We start from the raw sequence: 17098 nt of genomic DNA on the forward strand, positions 1-17098 counted from the left end.
AGTTCTGCTTACTGGCTTGTTCTTCAAGATTGCTAGCCTGCTTTTGTGTGGAACATAGGACCACATTCTCAGGGGTGGCACCACCCACAATCAGCTGGGCCCTCCCACACAAATCACTATTTTTTTTTTTAAACTTTTGAGACAGGGCTTCTCTGTGTAACAGCTGTAGCTGTCCTGGAACTCATTATGTAGACCAGGTTGACCTCGAACTCACAGAAATCTGCCTTCCTCTGCCTCCCAAGTGGTGGGATTAAAGGCATGCGCCACCATCTCATGGAGGCATTTTCTCAATTATGGTTCCCTCTTCTCAGATAACTCCAGCTTGTATCAAGTTGATAAAACACACCATACCCACATACACATGCACACAAACAAAACCAACCAGTTCAAGGATGAATAAATGTTTAGTGTTTGAAATTTTTCTTTTCATTTTTAAAAATATTTTTTTAGATGGAAGATAACTTTGTAATAATGTTTATGAACAGAAAACTCAGCAGTGAACATTTAACCTAGTTTAGTGGTGAGGTCTTTGGCCTTTGCCTCTTCCAGCTTGGCAATGCGAGTCACAGATTTAGTACCTGCAGTAGTACTTTCTTGTTGAGACCGCCAGCCTGCAAATATTGACTCAGAGACTTATTATTAATTATGAAAGCTTGACCATAGCTTAGGCTTTTCCCCAGCTAGCTTTTATAACTTATATTAACCTGTCTCTATTAATCTACATTTTGCCATATGGCACAGTTACCTCTGCTCTGTACCATTTGCCCAACTTCTTCAAGGAAATCTTGCTGGTGTCTCGTCTTTCTTCTTCCCAGAGTCCTCTCTGCCCGGACATCCCGCCTAGTCTCTCCTGCCTAGGTTTTGGCCATTAGACATTTTACTAACCCAATCACAATGACACATCTTCACAGTGTACAAAAAGATATTCCCACAACAAGGACCCAGGATGTTGCCTCCCCAGTGGCAGTGGGTCTCATCCCATCTGTTGTTGTAATTGGACCTAATAGCTTCCACCAGCTTAGCCAGAGAACCCTTGTCTTCCAAGTCAACCTGAGTGAAGGAAACAGTGGTGCACGTCCATGTCTTCTTATGGACCAGCCTCCACAGCCCCATCTTGCCTTTGATGATGCAGTAGGAGATCAACATCTTGCAACACAGGGTACCAACTCAATAGGGTCTATGCTGTGGTCAATCGCCACCAACTGAGCCTTCTTGTTCTCTGCCAAGGTGGGAACTGTATTGGCCCCCCCGGAACATACAGCAGCCACTAAGAAGCAGTTACAGAAGCTGTGACTCAGGGGTAAAGAGGTTAATTTCACTGTTTACAGTGATTTCAGGTGGAGAAAGTCACACACCGTTGCGCGCATTTGGCTTTAAGGGAAGATTTTCTTTTCTTTCTTTTTTGTGTGTAATAAAAGTACTAGATAAACGAAAAAGCACATACAAAACTCATGGTAGCCCTTAGGTACATTAATCATTAATAACATCACATGATTTCTTCCAGTGTATTCTCATATAATTGTGTTCATATCATAGGTTATTTTCTATGTACAGCATTCTTAAAGTTGTGTCTTTACTAAGTTTTTGATAACGTGTTAATTTGTTTCTGTTCTCTTTAAGACATGTTTTTGTTGTCAAAAAGCACTAAAAAAATCAAAAGTATTAAAAACAAGTCAGAAATTCCATCAGAGATCATCATGACTAATATTTTGATAATAATGTTTCTATATGAGAAGGTGTTTATGTGTATACATGTTGGGGACTGTGGACCCCCAGACCCTGAATGTCCTGTGACCCCTTGCCTGCCAAAGTAAACAGCTTGTTTTTCTATGCTTGTGCTGCTCTGAGCAAACAACTTGTTTTGCAGCTGCTCTGAGCACGAGATCCTCAGGCGTGCCTGATGGCAGGGGAGTGGTTTCTGGTGGGCTTGCAGCTGAGAGGGTATGGCCATTAGTCAAGGAGACCCTATATAAGCTGCACTGGACCGTCTGTGCTGAATTCATAATGCCAAACCAATGAGCACTTATTGGCCAGTAAATAGTAGTTTGGTATGGGTAGATTATAGAGTGAAGCTCTTTTTCATCTTGTGTTTTCTTACATCTTTCCCCATACTTTGTTTCTGCTCTTGAACAATAAATACCATGTTGCCTTTATTTTTTTTTCTGCCTCCCAAAGGAAAATGTACCAAAGAGAACTTAAAGAATACAAAGTTGCTAGTGTTTGATTCTACTCAGGGATCTCTCTTATTTATATCAACACTTAAATTTTTCTCCTAATGAACCTAGGTATATAAGTATACAGATCAAACATTTACTGGTAATAGAGCAGAAAGAAATTTATTTTTAAGAAATTTTTGCGTCTATGTAATTTTAGCGTTTTTTTAAGATGAAGGCAAGTTTACATACTAATGAGCTGGATATGTTCGTTCATTTTACATATTGAATGCTATTTGGGCTGAATATTCCACACTATGGAGCCCAGAGCATTTTCAGTAGTTTTTCATAGTTGATTGATATTTTCATTTCGTGATCATCAGTTCTGAGAATATGGCTTTGCATACATAGTGCATAGTGGAAAATGGCAAAAGTTTGTTTAGGATTATTCAGAAACTGCTGGAAGTTCTGTTCTTGTCCCAAGCCCAAACTCATTTATATTATTATTTTTTAATGACTTCTGTTTATACAAAGGATAGGTGAGGTGGTTTCTCCAGATGCTACCATCCCACCAGAGTGCTGTTATGTGAGCAGATAGGCAGGAATGGCCTCAGCCCATGGGCGCATCTGAGTGTAGAAATGAGGCTGATGTTTGAGTATGCGTCACGGATGCAGATCAGAAGCCATCAGGATAGCGTATGTGGAATCTGTCATCTAGGATGGGAGTCACACACAAGCAGTGTCAGGAGAGCACCTCAGGATCCCCTCTTTGTGACGGTGACTCCTAAGACGAAATTAGAGGACCTATCCTGCGGCCATTATCTGTCTTAGGAGCCCCTGCACCCTGGAGAAAGAAGGAACCGACGAGTATATAACAAGTGGCCAGTAGAGGGCGCTGAAACATTTACTCATTGAGTGAATGATTTAGACAGGAAGCTAGCTAGCATTAATCAACTCAAACTCCTAATAAAGAAACGACTGTAATTTTGACATAGCGCGTAGCCTTGTTATTGGTTATAAAACTATGAGTGATACGACTCAGGGCCTCTTAGGTAAGCATACTGATCTTCAGGCCTACCTGCCCAGCTTGTTTTGAGACAGATGGGCCTTGAATTTGTGGTCCTCCTGCTTCAGCCTCCTAAGTGCTGGGGACAAGATTATTGACAGCCATTGTTTATTTACCAGTGGCTTCTACAGTGTATTTGAGTATGAGGTCAATTGTGTGATAATCTTGAATACTAGCTAAGGAGGTGTTGCTACTCTGTTTCATTGCTTTTTTTTTTTTTTTAAGACAGGGTTTCTCTGTAGCTTTGGAGCCTGTCCTGGAACTAGCTCTTGTAGATCAGGCTGGCCTCGAACCCTGCATCTGCTGCCCAAGTGCTGGGATTAAAGGCGTGCGCCACCACCGCCCGGCTCATTGCATTTCCTATTGCATTTCTGAAGCCATGAAACTTGTAGGAAGTTTGTGGTCAGTACATTGTCCCAGAACCTACCTTCAAAGAGCTGGCGGTTTTAATTCCTGCAAATGAGAGACAGAGAGAGAGAGAAGAGAGAGAGAGAGAGAGAGAGAGAGAGAGAGAGAGAGAGAGAGAGAGCACACATAATTAGTATTTATTGTTTATAGACTGAAATAGTTGTGGAATGAGGTAATTGTTGTGCTGCCTCTACTGGGGAAGGTGATGGGATAAAGATGTGAGTTTTACTTAATGCTAATAGCGTTGGGATAGGCTACTTGCAGTGTCAGTGGTGCTGAGTGCACAGGAGAAAGTAGCCAAGTTCCTCGTCTTGCCCTTGCCAGGTTTACTGTAGCAGAAACTACTTTTACATTGACAATCATTCCTGATGATAACCCAATTAAAAGTTTGTGACTGGGGCTGTGGAGATTGCTTAGCAGGAGAAATGTCTCCCATGCAGGTGTGAGAACCTGAGTCTAGATTCCGGACACTGGCGTGCAAGCCAGGCGTGGTGACATATTCACGTATTTTCAGCACTGAAGCGGAAGGTCAGACAGAGGTGTATCCTGGAGGGTTACTGGCAAATTAGTCCAGCTAAATGAGGCTCCAGATAGTGAGAGACCCTGTCTCAAAAGATTAAAGTGAGGTGGAGAGCAGTAGAGGAAGACACCTGATGTTGACCCCTGCTCTCCATGTACGGCCTCCTCCCATGCCTGCGTGCATGCACCTACAGGTGCACATTCACATGTTTGTATACAACACATATGTACATGAACATGCAAATACCACACACACACACACACACAATAATAAAAATTCACGAAGACTGTGATTATACAGCTTTCCTGCTCTGCATTCCCTGTATTAGGTCTTGCTTTTTTCAATTTAATGGCTCATAGCTCCAGGAAAGTTTAAGATTTTATTTAATAATGGTGACTGTGTCTTGGTCTACTCAAGTTCCCCGCACTGTTAGGCATCTAGATGGGTCAAGGTTAGAACATAGCTCCCTGCTCCCAGTTACCCATGTTCTAAAGTTTATATCCTTGGTGACATGCATCTTGCCTTCCATTTACGTATTTTTTTTGTCCAAATTTAGCTTTTGGGTTTCATGCTAGACTTAGGTCTAACTTGTGTCTGCTCTCAGTCCCTTTGGCCGGTTATCACCTCTAATAATCTAAGATACTTTCATGACTTGTCACGCATTGCTTTGTCACTTGGACGCACCATCCCTGTTCTTTCTTGCCTTCTGAAGCCCCACCTCATTCAGTTGCCACCTCCCCCACAGTGCCTGCCACAACTTACTGAGGAGTAGATACTAACTTCTCTGCACTCGTAGCACCTTGCCGGTACTTCACGTCACGGCAGTGTTTAGTCCCATCTGCCCTTCACTGTCCTGTCTTCCTGTGAGCAGAGGACAAGTGTCCCCATTGTCTCTGTCATGGCCAGCACTTGGCCCAGTGCTTCATACACAATAGTGGCTCATCAAATATTGCTCAGCTCATAATTCTGGATATCTTCGTTAGGTCTTGATTGGCATGGTCACTTTTCAAGCTATCTGAAGCAAGCTGGACAGAACACTGATGGCTCAATTTTTTTTTGTAGGAACATTGTGGAACTTAATTTAAGACTGGAAACTTAGCTTTTTAGAATTATTCAAAACTAAGACACATGCCCAGTCTGCAGTTTGAAGTGGCTAGCTAGACCTTTCAGGCACTGGAACCAGGAAGTAGTGGAGGGTGCGTTTAGGATTGTGAAGTGTCTTGTCAGGAAGGAAGATAGTCACTGATTATAGATTGTAATGTCTTAGGCCATGTATGCTTAGATTTGTTCTTAGACTTAATCCCAATTAGGTAGTAGTATTTTTTTGTGTTTACACTGGGTAGGGTCTATAAAATGCCCTTGTCACAGGACCTACATCCTTCACAACTGGAGAAGAGTTGGGAAGGAGTTGTTCTCCTCTGATGGGACTCAACCTAAGATGTTGCAGCCTTTTGGAAAGTCTACATCCATTCTGCATCTGATTGCTGCATATATATATATCTATATATCTATATATATATATATATAGATATATATATATTTTAAGCATCATTCATAGACCCAAATAGTCCAACGAGATGACTTTCGGACCTGGGATTTTAGGCAGGAGAATATTACAACAATAACTGACACTTGCCATTCATTTTGACAACTGTACCTTTTTCAAATGTTAGAAGAATTTATCGTTCAGCGTGTCTTCTTCTCAGAGCACACTATGATTTTATATTACTTCTTCCTGACTGTCTGATTCATATTTCATGCTCCCCTCCCTTCCATGTATTTTAGGACTCTATGGAATTTTAAAATATTGCTTCCACACTACCACTCATTTTTGGGAATTTTGAAAGACAGAGGGGAATACTTCTATGTTACAACATCAAGGATTAGTAACCACAGGCTGTCTACATACCTCTGGGTAGCTTTCAACACAGATAGGGTCACTTGTCATCAGATGGAGGCTGCCAGAATTCTGGAGTTTTCTGTTGCTGTTTGTCAGTCTTGATTTCTTAGGGTGTGTATGGCACACTTCATGAATTGCTGAACCACGTTCGACAAATGTCTGTTAGGAAAGTTTATACCACAAAGTTATCTTCTGGTTTGGTCTGTTGTTTCTCTAACAGTGTATTGCAAGATGGAGAAGTCTTTCTTTCCTCTCCCTGCCTGTCCCTGAAACTGAGGCTTGGGAGGTGAGACTGCTCCGAGGATAGGGTGACTATTAACATCTTATCCTATGACCAGCAGTTCTGAATCCCCAGTCTCTTCTATCTGCCCCATTATTTCTTGTTAGGGGTCTGGCCCTCAATCTGCAATTATTGCTGTAACACATTAGTCCAAGTGCGTAAAACTGGTTATTGTAGAAATCGACTTTCTGCCTACTTAACATTGACGGGTGGTAGCTCTGATCCCCACCTTGTGGGAATTCAGACTAAGGGTCACTTACACCACAATGAAGCTCTGAAGGTCACTCTGGACACTGTCTCTATTTTGAGGAGTGTGCACGGGAGGTGTTACACATCAAATGTATGCTGTGTCACTGCGAGGGTCACATATCACTCTTATTTCCACTTTTTTATATTTATTTATTTATTTATGTATTTATTTATTTATTATGTATACAATATTATGTATGTCTGCAGGCCAGAAGAGGGCACCAGACGTCATTACAGATGGTTGTGAGCCACCATGTGGTTGCCGGGAATTGAACTCAGAACTTTTGGAAGAGCAGGCAATGCTCTTAATCACTGAGCCATCTCTCCAGCCCCCCTCCCCCTTTTTTGCTAAGACCAGTCACATGGTCAGAGCCATCTGTGAAGGAAGCTAGGAGTTCATGTCTAGCCGTGTGCCCAGGAATAAGGTCACATTATATTAGTTTGTTAAAGCTTCCAAAGCAAAGTACAACTGACGGGGCAACGTAAACAACAGAAACTTATCTTCTCACCCTCTGGGGGTCTATAAATTTATAATCAAGTTGTTGGCAGCATTAGTCTCTCCGCGACTGCTTTCCTTGGTTGAAGATGGCCATCTTTCTCAGGCCTCTGTTCTCTGTGCGTGTGCTTCCCTGGTATTACTTTTGACATTTAATTTCTTCCCCTTTAAGGATACCAATAAAGTTAGGCTCAGGCCCACAGTTAATTCAATTACATCTTTAACAACCCCATCTCCAAATTCAATCAGTTGCATGCTGGGGCTTAGGAATCAACATACAAATTCTAAAAGAAGATACTAATGCATACCTCAGCAACTGTGGCATCTTAGGTCATGATGGGCAGGAAGGCGGTGAGGAGGACAGAAGTGAGGGAAGTGAGATGGAGGATGCTCTCTCTGCAGAGGGAGGATGCTCTCTCTGCAGAGGGAGGATGCTGTCTCTGCAGACGGAGGATGCTATCTCTGCAGACGGAGGATGCTCTCTCTGCAGATGGAGGATGCTATCTCTGCAGACGGAGGATGCTCTCTCTGTAGATGGAGGATGCTATCTCTGCAGGCTTGTCCTCAGTGATCTCTTTTCTCCAAGAAGTCCACCCATCTCTTGTTCTTTCCAAAATTCCAAAAATGTCATCATAGTGTGACTCTCCCAAGGGATTGATCTATTTATTGGATCAGTGCCCTCAGGATCCAGTCATTTTCCCAAATCCCATTAGCAATCAAACCCCAACTATGCAAGGCTATGGGGGGGGGATAGTTCATATTCAAACCATAACGGTGCAAAATTCTTGTTATACTGGGTCTTTCTTCCTCCTCCTCTGTGGATGGGGTCTCATATACTGCAGGCTGCCCTTGACCTTACTCCCTAGCAGGTGACTAGGTTGAATTCCTGATCCTCCCGCCTTTGCTCTCTCAAGTGCTAAGATTCCAGGCATATGCCACCACACCCGATTAACAATAAAATTCTTCATATGTAAGACACTGATTGATGTTCAAACTATTTTCTTTACTGCTTTCCAGTTATACATCCAGTATCGCTTTGTATTTAAGACTGTCCTTTGTAGTACTTGTTGGTGAGAGATACGTTTTGGTTTTAGGTAAACAGGTTCTGTGATTTCAATTATGCATCTATGAGTATGGAATTAAATTTATCATGCTGTGTGAAGGCAGAAAGTTTTTCTTGAGCCTCTAATTTGACGCTTTACAGGCCAGGAAGTCAGGAATTTCCCCATGATTACATGTCATTGAGTAATTCCAGTAAATAATTCTCTCTGCTTTTTGGAATCATTATAAAAACTTGTGGTTAATCCATTTCATCTTGGTGTCTTTTTGTTCTTAGTAGTTTTAGTGGCTTCTTTTTAATTTCTCTCCTCTCCCGTTCCCTCTTCTTCCCCTCTCCCTTCTCCTCCCCTCTCCCCTTTCCTCCTTTCTCCTCTCTTCCTCTATATTATCCCTTCCCCTTTCCCACCTTTCTTCCCTCTCGCTTCTCCCTCGATCAGAGTTGCCTGTGAGGATTGGCTTCTTTTCTCAATGACAGACTCTGAGAATTTATTGATTTCAGATGACCATGTTAGTCTTGATTTATTGCGAGAGGTACATTACAAGATTTTCCTGGAAATAGTTATTCTTTGTTATTTAGTTTAACTGAAGCCACTCTTTTTGAATTTAGTACTGCCGAGGAGCCAAGGATGTATTCCTTTGCTATATGTCAGTAAGCTGTTGGAGCTGTTTTCAGAAATGAGCAACTTTTCTGGTAGCTTCTAATTCCAGTGCTTTTAAACTGCATGCCCAGTATAAATTTATTGAGGACATCATGATTATGAAAATATTCTGTAAGTTCATTAATATTCCAGAGTAAATCTAAGATGAGCATAGTCTCATAGTCTCATGTCTGCAAACCCCAGCACTCGGAGAACAGAGGCAGGAGGATTGCCAGTTCAACGTCATCGTTGACTGCATAATAAGTTTGAGTCCAGCCTGAGCACCACGAGACGGCGACTCGAGCACAGTTGAGATGAGTTACAACCACACATGCTTACAACAGAATGCAGGTTACATTTATGGTGCCGCACAGGGATTCCAGGAAGCTGTGCACTAACCCGACACGCTCTCGTTTATCTCACGCAACAGTTGATTCAACAGAAAATGACATAGTTAGAATTTTCCGAGAATTATTTATTTATATGGGCACTAGGGACTGAGGATCGAACCCAGGGCCTCATGCATTATAGGCAACTGCTCTGCCTCTGAGCTACAGTCTGTCCGTCTGTCCGTTCCCCCCATCCCCATCTCCTCCTCACCCCACCCAGGTGGGAGCCTTTAGAACCCTGCTGCTTTTATTTTCTTTTCTCTCTTTTTTTTTTTTGATTTTCGAGACAGGGTTTCTCTGTAGCTTTTGGTTCCGGTCCTGGAACTAGCTCTTCTAGACCAGGCTGGCCTCGAACTCCCAGAGATCTGCCTGCCTCTGCCTCCCGAGTGCTGGGATTAAAGGCGTGCGCCACCACCGCCCGGCCCCTGCTGCTTTTCTAACAGAGAAAGAGCTGTGGAGGAAAGGTGAGTGGTGGCCGTGAGTGCCACTGTCTTACCATTGACTCTGCCGAAGAATAGAAATCACTCCCAAATGGGGAGGAACTCAGTAACTTAGAGTAACAGAGGAACTCAGTGTCCATGAACCAGGAAGGGCCAAAAAACAAATTGCATGCAGATTATGTCAAATCTTTCACTCAGTTCATATCTTGCCAGGAAATATGTAAATGATTTTCTCTTTTTGTTCATTTTTTTATATTTGTTTATTTATTTCTAGATGGGTGGTGTATGGAAATGTAACAGTCCTAGCCTGTCTGTAAATGCTACTTCCTTTTTTTTTTTAAAGATAAAGGACTAATTTTTTTTTATTTTATTGTTTTTCTCTACTCCTCTCCCTTTTTGTCCCCTCCCCATGGTTCCCATGCTCCCAATTTACTCAGGAGATCTTGTCTTTTTCTACTTCCAATGTCGATTAGATCCATGTATGTCTCTCTTAGGGTCCTTTTTTTTCTAAGTTCTCTTGGGATTGTGAATTGTAGGCTGGTTTTTCTTTGCTTTATGTCTAAAAGCCTCTTATGAGTGAGTACATGTGATAATTGTCTTTCTGGGTCTGGATTACCTCACTCAATATGATGTTTTCTAGATCCATCCATTTGCCTGCAAATTTCAAGATGTCATTTTTTTTTTGTTTTTTTTGAGACAGGGTTTCTCTGTGGTTTTGGAGCCTGTCCTGGAACTAGCTCTCGTAGACCAGGCTGGTCTCGAACTCACAGAGATCCGCCTGCCTCTGCCTCCCGAGTGCTGGGATTAAAGGATTAAAGGCGTGCGCCACCACCACCCAGCAAGATGTCATTATTTTTTTCTGCTGTGTAGTACTCCTTTGTGTAAATGTACCACAGGACTAAATTATTAACACTGGGCTTTAGAACAGGAAAGCCCAACTGTACCTTGAAAAGCAAGAGCCCCCACACCCTCCCCCAGACCTCTTACCCATGTCTTCCCCTCTGCTTTCTTCTGCATTTGCATCAGAGAAAATATGAAATTCTCCTTTTGCCTTTTATCCTCATTTTGTTTTATCTTTACATTGGAGAGACTTTGCAGTGGATGTTGGACGGCTCCGTGACACAGTGTGAAAAGTCTATGTATTTTTCCCATTCTCTGTCATTGTCTGTTTTGTCAGGTTGTCCTAAGTACAGCTCTGTAGGTCAGGCCGCAGTTTTTGAGTTGGTAACGTAAGTAAATAGGTCACTCCATAAGTTATTCTAATATTTCTAGTAATAAATATCAAACCGTGTTCTTAACTTACAAGAAGAATTGTCTGTGATTATACCTTACTTTTGTTTTTTAAAACAAGAATAGTATGTGGCATTGGAGAGATAACACAAGTAAGCATAAAGACTAGCGAGTTCAGATCCTCAACACTCATGTAAAGAGAGAGCCTGGTAGCATGTGCAGGTACGACCCCAGTGCTGGTGGGGAGGAAATGGGTATTGTTCTAGGGCCTGTTGACGAGTCAGCATACCCAGCCAATGAGCTCCAGGTTCAGTGAGTGACCCTATCTTTAAAAAAAAAGTGGAGATCAATATGGGAAGACATCAAATGTTGACCTCTGCCATCTGCATGCAAGCATGTCCAACACCCTACTCCATATGTATCCATGAGCACATACACATGCATAGATCACACACAATAAAAAGGCTATATGACTCTTGCTAGACATGAAATAAAACACATAGTAGGACGTAAAAATAAGAGGTGGCTTCTTGGTTTGGCTAGAAATACTATTTACATTTTTATTCCTTTCTTTCTGCCTCTGTTCAATACATCTTAACAATGCTGGGATCAAGAGGTTGCACACTTTTTCACCATTCAGTAGTCTGTAGGTATTTGATGCAATGTGATGGTCATTAAGAACCCTGTCAATAGCTAGGCGGTGGTGGCGCATGCCTTTAATCCCAGCACTCAGGAGGTAGAGGCAGACGGATCTCTGTGAGTTCGAGGCCAGCCTGGTCTAGAAGAGCTAGTTCCAGGACAGGAACCAAAAAGCTACGAAGAAACCCTGTCTCGAAAAAAACCCAAAAAACAAAGAACCCTGTCAGTATACCTTAATGGTTTTATGGAATTTTCTTTTTCAAATTCATATGATTTTGCTGTTTACCCAGAGTCGAAACTTTATTTTTGCTCTTTGTTAGTTAGAAACAATATTCTGCTAACATTTTCTGCATTATTCCTGTGTCTGCGTTTTCATTTACTTCTCCAAAGTAAAAGGGGAAACTAATAGAGGGGCCTACTTCCGGGCTTCTTTCTGCCAATTTACAAACACCCAACAAACGACTTTTCTGAAAGATTTTGTTGTGCATAATCTCATGGAGAGATTGTCCAGATAATTGTTTCATTTAAACATAAAGTATAATAATTTTCCTTTATTTATTAGCTTGTAAAAGCTGTGCATTTCAATAAGTGCATATAATGTATTTTGATCACATTCTCCTCTTCATTGGATCCTTTGGTACTAAAGTTACAGGCAGTTGTGAGCTACCTGATGTGGGTGCTGGGAATCAAACTCAGGTGCTCTGCAAGAATAGTATGTGCTCTTAAGCATCGAGTCATCTCTTCAGTCTTCTAGTAAGATCTTAATATTTTTGCTTTTTTAATTTTAATTTCTGTGAATTAAAATATTTTTTATTTTTTGGTTTTCTCCAAAGATTTATTTATCTGAGACAGGATCTCACTGTATACACCTTGCTCACCTGGAATTCTCTGTGTGGACCAGTCTGGCCTTTAAAATTGTGTGCGTGTGTGTGTGTGTGTGTGTGTGTGTGTGTGTGTGTGTGTGTGTATACAGGCTTCTAGATGCTCACAGAAGCCAGAGAGGGAGTTTGATCTCCTGGAGTTGGAATTATTTAAGTCACCTTGTGTTTATTTTGTATTTTTTCTTATTGTTTAAATTTAGGATTTTTTTTTTAAGTCCACAAACTAGAGAAAGATTCTAAAGTGTTTTGCTTCCCTCTTTCTCTGTCTGGGCCAGTTCTCTTACAATTATATATAATTTACGTGGATCTTAGTTAAAAATAGGATGTTCAGTTTGAATAGAAAACTTACCCCAAACCTAGACCTCTTGTTGTCCCTTCTTTCCTTTATTTTGGATACGGTCTTTATCATGCAGTTACATTTCCATCCCATTGGACTGTTACACTAAGATACTCTGTTGCAATCGCTGTCTGAGTCTTTCTCCCTCCTGACCTATTCTTTTGAGGATCTGCTCATTTGGAACGCTGTTCACGATCCTGCTTCTCTTTTGGCTATATTTTCCCCTTCTGTTTTCAATTTTCATTTTTTTTCAGTTTCCAGAATAAAAAAAAAGTTAATCCACATGCGAGTGCTTGCAGGCAGCTGCGGTATTCTGTCCTTCGTTGTGACCCTCCCTCCCCGCAGACCTTATTGAGATTTCTTCATTTTAAAATTAGGACATTTGGGAGATAAGCGAAAATACAGAGAAGAAAATAAATTAGTCTAACCACTCAAGTATGCTCTGATATTGGTGAATGCTATGATGGAACTTATTACGAGTTATATAGACTATGGGTGACTTACATATGCACATATAAGTAGGTATATGGAGTTTAGATTACATATTCTATTATGTGCTTTAAAGATACAATTAGTGAGTAAACTTGAAAGTTACCACTGAGCAAGACATCATGTGGTGTAAACTTTAGGACTCCTTAGAAAACATGAAGGGTACAGTCTGTCGTCTCTAATATTATTTAGTCACCCTGTACATATTAAATTTGGCAATAGCTGACACAGCCTTAAAAAACACCTTTGCACATTGGTGTCTTGATATAACTTACACTGTATGGTTTATATTATTATTCTGAGATTCAATAACTTTTGAGAAAATAGTATATTATTTCCCACTGAATACTTACTTAGTGTAAAGACCATAGAGTATCACTAGAACCATTTGAAAGTCTTGATAGGAATGGAGACACAGGCCTGAAATCCAAGTACTGTGAAGTAGAGGTGTCAGGACCAGAGGTTTAAGACCAGCTCTAGTCACGTAGTGCCTTTTAGATCAGCCTGGGCTATAGGAGACCCTCTCCCAGATCACGTCCTCCAAAATATAACAGAGGTATATTTTTAAAAGGCGCAATTTGTATTAGAAGTATAGATACAGAGGCCATGGATTCAGCTCAAGCATCCAAAACCAACCAACCAACCAGCCAGCCAGCCAGCCAGCCAGCCAGCCAACCAACCAACAAAAAAAAACAAAAACAAATAAAAGACAAGAAATACTTGAAAGTCAAAAGCACGTGGCAGAATTGGTCAGATCGCCCAAGGGGTTAAGAGCACTTGCCACCCAATCGGGTGACCTGAGTTTGACTCCTGGGACTCACACAATTGAAAGAGAGACCTGACTTCCATGGTTGTCCTCAGACCCCCACTTGTATATTTTGGCACTCAAATACTCCCCACCACCATACACATAAACACTTAATTTTTCATCAGATATAGACGAACATTACTATAGCAAAACAAATTAGTTAGATGCCAAATAAGACTTGTGGCATCAGTAGCCACAGCTTGCGTTAGTCAGAAGCCAGAGAGGATCATTCTGCATCTGAAATGGTTGTTTTAGGCCTGTGAGCCCAAGTCTGGAGGGCATAAATAAGGTGGGAGTTAAAGCTGTAACAAGAAGGTGGCCGCTTTAAACAGCAGCCCCGCATATGAGGGTGGGATGGCGATGAGAGTAACATATCTGGAAAGTCTAGGCCAGCACTTTAGATTGTGTGGATGCAGCTACCACGGCTTGGTGACCAGTCTCTGGGGAGCTGAGAAGCATGGGCTTTCTTAGGGGAAAAGTCCTGGAAATATATGTGTTGCTTTCTCCGATTCTCAAGGCTCAGGAAAATATTCAATTTTCTACTTGGGAAGAGAAGGGGAAAGGAATACTGTCAAGGAGTTTGGAAAACCTCTGTAGCTATCAGCCTGGGAGAAAATGCCTTTTGATTCTTGTTCGTTTACGGGAACTCAGAAAAGAGAACCCTGCCATTAAGGGATCTTTTGGTAGCTAGTCCAGCATTGCTGTAGTGGATGGCCCAGAAGGAAAGCAAGTGGGGATGCTAGAAAGAACTGTTCACCCAGGGGGAAAAAGCCTTCAGGAGTAAGGATTTGGACTTTATCTTGTATGAAGTTTGTACCAAAAAGATTGAGGTAACCCTGAACACTCAGATATATCTTTATAATTGTTTTCATATGTACTACAGCTAAATTATTCTAGTTTACATTTATATTATTTTTCCTTTTGGAATTGTATGCATCTCTGTCAAGTGATTTGATAATGGGTTGATTTTAATACAAATGTAATGATGTTTAATTGATGTCAGTTTATAAAAGTGTTTTTACTTAGAGCCTGTAAATATAAAATTAAAAAAAGGGATAGAAATGAGGCTATCGGTGCTCAGCTTTCTTTCTACCAATCATACAAGTCTGTTTGCTTTCTCTCTTGGCTCAGGTATTTGTTGGGGACTTACCCTGTATAGGAACTAGCGAGCCTCCTAAAACACCTCGTGATTTAGACTGTGGATTAGCACATAAGCAGAATGTATCTCATGAGAACAGGGAGCACTGCTGTTTGTCTTCTTCAGCACTCCCAGGACCAGGTAGAGACAGGATTGACTTCGTAGGCAGAGGATCAATAGTTGGGAATACAAGCACATGAGTGCTTCCCGGCCCTTTGGGGCCCTGCAGTGCTGCGGTGTTTATTTCATGGCACTTTCCGGTCTCTTCTAGTTGTTATCCTCTGTTTGATTAAGGTGGGTAATGAATCGGAAAATCTGGTGACATTTGCTAAAAGGAATGGAACTATTCTATTTCGTAATTCATAAATTAGCACTGAATGTACTCTTGACATGTGTGACCTTTGTGAATTGTTCAGTTTGGGTGAACATAGTTTCCATAATGGCTTATTTTACGTCTTCTTTTTAAACAAATAAAATCTCTCCGTAAATGGTTCTAGATGTAAGCCAGCTGGGGAGAGCATGGCCGAGATCGCTCAGGCCAACCATACGGTGAGGCTTGCTTGCCTGCTGAATGGTGGCCCACTCTGCAGCCCAGACACGTCTTTGCCCGAAGTGAATGGTCTCGTTTATGCCCTTGTCTTCGGAATATCTGATAAACAATTGACTTTTCACATCGTGAAGCCTTGAGTGCAGACAGCCCACTGTACCAATTAGAAGAATATCCTAATTTGTTCTGTGTTTTGATTTTATCAGGTAAAAAAGCTCCCATTTTATTTAGTAAGGAAATGATTGAATCAATGAAGGAAGGTTCGGTTGTTGTGGATTTAGCTGCTGAGGCTGGCGGAAACTTTGAAACCACTAAGCCGGGAGAACTTTACGTTCATAAGGTATACCAAGAAAGTGTCTTCTTGCCTCTATATCCTGTGATATCCAGTGACTTGTGTGGTTTAAAAAATAATTTTACTAATTCTTTGAGAATTTAATACATAAATACAGTAGATTGAATCGGCCTTCCTGAGTCCTATCCCCAGGTCCCAACTGAGGGCTTTACTTTCCCCTCTTTTAAATGTCTTTATGGTGCTGGGGATCAAACCCAGGGCCTAACACAAGTAAAACACACTAGGCACACTGTTAGCTCTTCCCCAGAGCGGTAGCCCAAGTCCTCCCTAGGAGCTATTGATCCCTTTGAAGTATTTGTAGAAACTGAAGATGGAAAGTTAAAAAACAATCCATGAAAGCTTGGAAAAAGATTTAGAAAATGGACATAAAGCTCACTTTGAAATGTGTATTTATGTTTATAAGTGTATATGTATACGTATATCTACAAAGATATGTACTCACTAAACTGAGCTTCAGCCATGCATGAGAACTGTCCAAGAGAATGCAGGGGTAGGGGCCTGACTTTTGTGACAATATGCTTTTTCCTTTAGGGAATTACTCATATTGGCTACACGGACCTCCCCAGCCGCATGGCCACTCAGGCCAGTACGCTGTACTCCAACAACATCACCAAACTCCTGAAGGCCATCAGCCCTGACAAGGATAACTTTCATTTTGAAGTGAAGGATGATTTTGACTTTGGTACCATGAGTCACGTCATCCGGGGAACTGTGGTGATGAAGGTAGGTACTCCTCTCCTCCTATGCTCCTAGCGTCACAGAAGAGCCCCCTTTTGGAATAAAGATATATTGTAATAAAGCATTGACATGCAATGGAAATTGTTTAAAAATAGAGAATTATTTAAAGAAAGTATATCATAAATTCAACTATGAGCACTAAAAATATACAACTCTTTTGAAAACCAGAAGGAGAAATTTAATCAGGAAAAATGAATTATTCTCTCTTGTACTTACTTTTCAGGGTTTAATTAGTATTCTTAGATATATGCCCCAGACATATAAAAATTATATATGTATAGCACTAATGCTATACACTTATATACTCACTTTGTAAATTATATGAATTTACATTAAAATTA

The 17098-nt window shown here is 41.2% G+C and overlaps 1 protein-coding gene across 8 annotated transcripts in view; it reads left to right on the forward strand.

Moving 5' to 3' along the window:
• Positions 1-17098, forward strand: part of Nnt (nicotinamide nucleotide transhydrogenase) — a 92104-nt gene that overhangs the window by 27075 nt on the left and 47931 nt on the right. For all 8 annotated transcript variants that reach the window (XM_075976019.1, XM_075976014.1, XM_075976015.1 and 5 more), the window contains exons 8-9: positions 15874-16007; positions 16551-16742. In XM_075976019.1, coding sequence (XP_075832134.1) covers positions 15874-16007; positions 16551-16742 — 326 coding nt within the window. The remainder of the gene's footprint in view (positions 1-15873; positions 16008-16550; positions 16743-17098) is intronic.

This window comes from Microtus pennsylvanicus, chromosome 6, assembly GCF_037038515.1.
Source record: "Microtus pennsylvanicus isolate mMicPen1 chromosome 6, mMicPen1.hap1, whole genome shotgun sequence".
Taxonomy (NCBI): domain Eukaryota; kingdom Metazoa; phylum Chordata; class Mammalia; order Rodentia; family Cricetidae; genus Microtus; species Microtus pennsylvanicus.